Consider the following 5,596-nt stretch of genomic DNA (forward strand, 5'->3'; position numbering starts at 1 on the left):
ATCTACCAATAACCAAACCAATCAACCAAACACAAGTTAATTATAAGATAATAATAGATAATTCTACATAAAATCAGAAAACATTCCTCCCATATTATCAACCAACCATCTACCATTATCAATTCAAAATATTCAAACAACACACAAGTTTTCTTCCTTATCTCACTGCAGCACACAAATTTCTCAGATCCTACTTCACTAAGACACACAAGTTCTCAACCTTCTGTTATCACCACAACACACAATAATAATCTCAGGACCTACTTCACTATGGATGAATATCTAAGATATTCAAACTCTTCTAACATTTGCATAATATTATAACAAAAACAAAAGTAAGAGAAGATACCTCTTGCAAAATGTTGGAAATAAAGTTTCCTTCCAATTTAAAATCCAATGACGCCACTAAAATAAAAGCAAAATTACATACCAATTAATAAACTATCAACATCAATAGACAAATTAATTGAGATAATGTAAGAAAATGTGTTAAGAAGAAAAAATCAAACTCTAAATTTTTATATTATATTCTATGGTGGAGGAATACATGGTAACAAAAATAAAAACAGGGTCAAGAAAACACACAAGGACCCACATTCCCCAAAAGCTATTACAGCCAATGAAGAAGAGTGTTATTGGTTCATTATCAATGGTTCAGTGGAAATAGATATTAAAAATGATAGGTTCATATACAGTTGCTTTACCACCATGGACTGTCTTGACTCTTGAGACCAATTTTATTCCCATATAAGCCTTTCAATGAATACTAATAATAGCCAAGTAGAAAAGAAAATGCATAGAACACGTCTTTGATTAAATAGACCAACAATCAAATTCAACAAGAGTGGGATGGAGTGAAGAAAAGAGAAGCCCTTAGATGGTTTAGTAGCAAAAACTCATATCAAAACAAATGTAGATTGCTTTATTTATTATCACCTATTAGAACAGTTCATGTATATGCATAGCTAAGAAAATACCTTATATATTATCTTAATCAATAAAGAAAATCAGTAGAACAAGAAACCTTATGACTACAATTAAAACGTAACTGAACATGTTATATATGCAGCAATTATATACAATCACTATTGTAAACATCAATCATAACTCAGACAACTACAACTGAAGTCCTCAACCTTAAAAGGAATAATCTCAAGACATTTCATCAACTTATAAAAAAGAAAATGCTAACATTACTTGTACACGTATATTCCATAAAAAAATTAAAAAAAAAAGGCACATGGGACAAGAATAAACCACCACCCCACAAGAGAACCCTATTGGCATCCTCCAACTAATTACTACAAACCAATTCCTCTGCCTCAACTAAGTAAGCATAAATCATACTAAAGCCCCACCAATATTAGTTTTCAAATTCTCTTATAACATAAAATATAGTTTTCAATACATTTAAGTTATTTACCATATCAATCTATGCAAATAATAAGATTTTTGAACAATTTTAAATCTAACACGCATCTTTAAATAAAACTCATTTGCTAGAATGCTGCTAAGACTCTTCTCAACTTCTTTTCCAAGAATATCATTGTTTGCATAATCCATTTCCACTCTTTTCATCTTCCAAAATCTATTTTAAAAATAATAAGAAAAAATAAATCATTCCTTTTAAATCGAAGTCAATAACATTAAGTGTACTGATCTAAAAGCATGTTGCTTCATGCATTTTAATTTCTCATTAAGACCTGGCTAAAAGAAATCAATACAAAATATTATATAACTACTATGTCAAAAAGCAATCAGTTGAATATTTATATTAGATGAAATTAGCGCATACATGATCAACTCTTAATAATGGACCCATTCTAAAGATACTTTCATCTTTTACCAAAACATTGTCAGAATCACAAATTGTTAAGTGCTTATTGTAACTCTTAAAAAACCATATTAATTATCAAAAGTATCAAAGAAAGAAGCCTAAATAATATAAGTTTGCATATAGATATAGACCTATTCTGTAAAATTATTACTAGGCAACCACAGAAACGCTCAATGGATTCCTTCCATCCTTGTTATTAATATAAATTAAATTATAAAATAAAGTTGCTAAATACCTACTCATCTCTCTTAGTTCAAAAACAACTTCAGAATAGAGGAAAAGCTGGAAGGAATAAAAGAACTCAAGAAAATAAAAGGTCAAGCAAGAAACTAGAATACACTGAAGCCATATATTATATTAACTCAATGACTAAGAAACAAAAGAAAAAATTGAGTTGAGTACATACCATGTTGAGTAATTGGAGATAAGCACTTGGTCATTATCAAATGAGAATGACAGGTTTCAATAATTTCATAATTTACTTGCATATGGAAGCAAATTTTCAATTATCAAATGGCCAAAATCTCACAATCCAATTTGGTTGTATCCTCAATTAGACAAGTGCCAATGATCTCCATTTCATCATTACAAAAAAATACATAAAGGTAGTGTGCAAAAAATAGTATTTCAGGCAAAAAGATAACTAATAAAATAGAAGAACAAATTTACTAAACATAAAAATGAAAGGATCAAGCAGAGTACACACCTCTGTTTCTTTCTGAAGAGACATGAAAGAAGTGACAAGAGACTTTGCATTTGGTCTCTCACGTGCTTCATACTGCAAACATCGGGAAGCTAAACGCACAAGTTCAGTTCCATCATCATTTGAAAAATAACCCTCTAGAGCAGAATCCATAAGCATCAGAAAATTCTTGCCATGAATTAGATCAAGTGCCTGCAAACAATATAAACCAACAATATTGATCCAACTTCTTATCCAGTTAAAACCAGAGATATGTGCTTATGAACTGATGTACATATATTTACTAGTAGTAGTAAGAATAAAGTGTGAACTCACATGACTAGGGGTATATGTTTTCCACTCAAAAGATCCAGCAACAACATTCTAAAGCTGTAAACCACACTTTCTTGTGTCACTCTACCTGTCAACAAAGAATTGAATCGTATCATGTATATATCATATTGCTACCAGACTAAATTCTCTCAGCTTCATAAAAAAAATATTTTATACTTGTCAGCCAAAGATATCATGAGGAAAATAGTACAGCAATGCTTTTTCCATCAACATAATTTTTCTTGGAATTTCCATTACTAAAGTCATGAAGAAATGGCTCTTCAGTTTCAAATATCTAACATAGTGATGCCCGTTCAATGATAATCCACATTAAAAGAACACATTATTTTACTTTTCAAGCAAACAAAAATACCAGTTCTCGGGTACTCCAGAGGAGTGAATGCTAAGTTTGTACTGTAACTCTTGTCGTCCCTGCTATTCTTCATGAGGCGAAAGCAGGATAGTCTGGGATTTCCATTCTGATAATTGATCACAGCCAACTCAATAGTAAATTATTTTAATTAAAAGTGTTAAATAAAAATTAAAACTATATATCAAAGAAACCATTGTTACCTGATCAAATAAAACCCTGTAGGCATTGAGATCGTGATACAATGCACACCATTTGCAGCTACAGTACTCCAAAGCTTATGTCAGATGCAAAGCCACCCTCAATCTCATGGCCCATTTCACTGGTTGAGCACCCCCTATAACAGTGCAATCATAAGAAACAAACTATCCAAAAAAAATCACAAAATCATTCTTAGCTAAATTCAATTCAATTGAGTCGTGAATGAACATTTAGCTGAGGTTTCGTAAGCTGCCTGATCAAAGACTCAAAGACTTTGTGGATAGTGAATGACTTAGTCGTGATGAACGTGATCTACGTGTAGATGGGTTCGAAAAATCCCTGTTTCTAACCATTTCTTGGAATCAAATTAAGGATGTATAGGCCCCGGCTTTGGAAATTAACTCTTCATGTGTTCCTGTCTCAACAACTAGTCCTTGTTGTATAACAGCAATAATGTCAACATTTCTTATGGTGGATAGTCTATGAGCCACAACTACGGTTGTTCTTCCAACCATGAGCCTGTCTAGAGCCTCTTGATCAATGCTCTCTGACCCCCCATCAAGCGCACTGGTTGCTTCATCAAGGAGAAGGATTTTGGGATCTTTCAACATAGCTCTTGCAATTGCAATTCTCTGTTTTTGGCCACCAGAGAGTTGGACTCCTCGTTCTCCCACCTGGTTTTTGAAATAAGAAGTACACACGATTAACAATCACTCCCACAGTACTTTTATTATTAAGGTTGAAAACTAAATAGGATATCTAGAAAATTTTCCCTCCTAAATGACTAGGAAACAATAATAAGAAAAAGAGATTAAAACAGACCCCTGCGTCGTAAGCTACCCAAATAATTTAAGAATTTGAAGTTCGATAACAAATACTTTCCTGAGTGTTGTAACCGAGCAAAGTAATGAAACTATGAGCATTTGCTGCACAAGTTGCAGCTTCTACTTCCGCCATTGTTGCATCCGGCTTTCCATAGAGTATGTTTTCCAATATGGTGGTCGCAAAGAGTGCAGGCTCTTGGTTCACTAGCCCAATTTGATCGCGTAACCATTTCAATTGCAATGTTTTTATGTCTACATTATCCAGCAAAACCTGTCCTGCTCACCCATGACAAAACATCAATACAACAAGTTAGATAAGGACAACTTTATTTTCAATCTATCCACAAGAGCAGAGTTTTTTAATTACCCTGATTAGGATCATAGAATCTTTCGATGAGAGAGACAACAGTGCTCTTTCCTGATCCACTTCCACCAACAACAGCAACAGTTTTCCCAGCAGGGAAGAAGATTGAAAAGTTTCGGAAAATGAAAACATCTGACCTTGATGGGTAGCTGAAAGATACTTCCTTGAATTCTATATTGCCATTAACCCCGTCCAAGCATTTTCCAACTAATGTGTCTTGAGTTATGGTTGGCTTTTGATTGATAATCTCCATCAACTTGTATCCAGCTGTTTTACCTTTGCTGAATGCCCCAAGGTTTGAGAATGACTGACCCAAGCTCCTGTTAGATTTATTATTGTACGTTAATCAAGAGTTTATTCAATTAAAATGGAAATTTATAAACCTAAGCTTGAATTCTTACATGCCACCAACAATGGCAGAGAATATAGCAGTGAAAGCTTTCCCCCCATCACTCTGGCCATTTCTGATGAACACGCCCGCATACCAGAAAACAAGGGCCCACGACATGCAAGCAATACCATAGGTACATCCTAATCCCAAACCTTTGGCCATTCCCGCCTTGTAGCCAAGCTTCAACGTATTTTGAATGGCATCTGAATAGGAATTTAGGGCCTTGCTTTCGCCAACATACGAGTAGATTGTCCGTACTTGTGCAATAGCATAAGACAGAAAACAATTATGAAAAAACCTAGAACAATTAGCTAGTTACTAAGGTGAAACATAACATGTGATATAACTACAAGAAGGAAATGAAAACCGTCTAGTTACTTACACTATTTGGATTCTCTTCTCATTTGGCCAAAAGAGTACTAAAAACTAACTTAGCTAACAGTGTGTTGCACATGGGATATCACCAAATAGAAAATGAAAATTTTCAAGTTACACTATTTGAATTATCCTATCAGGTAGGCCAAAAGAGTCCAAATCCAACTTAGGAATTAGTCGTTTTGCTTAAAACGCAATTATCATTGTCATTTTCCCAAA

The 5,596-nt window shown here is 33.6% G+C and overlaps 1 protein-coding gene across 1 annotated transcript; it reads right to left on the minus strand.

Moving 5' to 3' along the window:
- Positions 1–1,543: 1,543 nt before the first annotated feature.
- On the minus strand, positions 1,544–5,371 carry LOC133796137 (ABC transporter B family member 19-like). The gene is made up of 11 exons (XM_062233618.1): positions 5,013–5,371; positions 4,615–4,931; positions 4,302–4,523; positions 4,246–4,259; positions 3,826–4,097; positions 3,493–3,559; positions 3,064–3,147; positions 2,544–2,732; positions 1,796–1,891; positions 1,657–1,707; positions 1,544–1,588 (listed from the first exon to the last, which is right to left on the minus strand). The coding sequence occupies exons 1-11, from the start codon at positions 5,162–5,164 to the stop codon at positions 1,544–1,546; spliced, it is 1,509 nt and encodes a 502-aa protein (XP_062089602.1). The 5' UTR covers positions 5,165–5,371.
- Between the last annotated feature and the right edge of the window lie 225 nt (positions 5,372–5,596).

This window comes from Humulus lupulus, chromosome 8, assembly GCF_963169125.1.
Source record: "Humulus lupulus chromosome 8, drHumLupu1.1, whole genome shotgun sequence".
Classification (NCBI taxonomy): Eukaryota; Viridiplantae; Streptophyta; class Magnoliopsida; order Rosales; family Cannabaceae; genus Humulus; species Humulus lupulus.

What these genes read in the sequence shown, in the direction of transcription:
- LOC133796137 (XM_062233618.1), bottom strand. Translation starts at nt 5,164, where the DNA reads ATGGCCAAAGGTTTGGGATTAGGATGTACCTATGGTATTGCTTGCATG. An exon ending in GAGACAGGAACACATGAAGA is followed by an intron (nt 3,560 to 3,825) that starts GTTAATTTCCAA and finishes GCACTGTTATAG; the next exon opens with GGGGTGCTCAACCAGTGAAA. An exon ending in CATCTGACATAAGCTTTGGA is followed by an intron (nt 3,148 to 3,492) that starts GTACTGTAGCTG and finishes TCACTATGTTAG; the next exon opens with ATATTTGAAACTGAAGAGCC.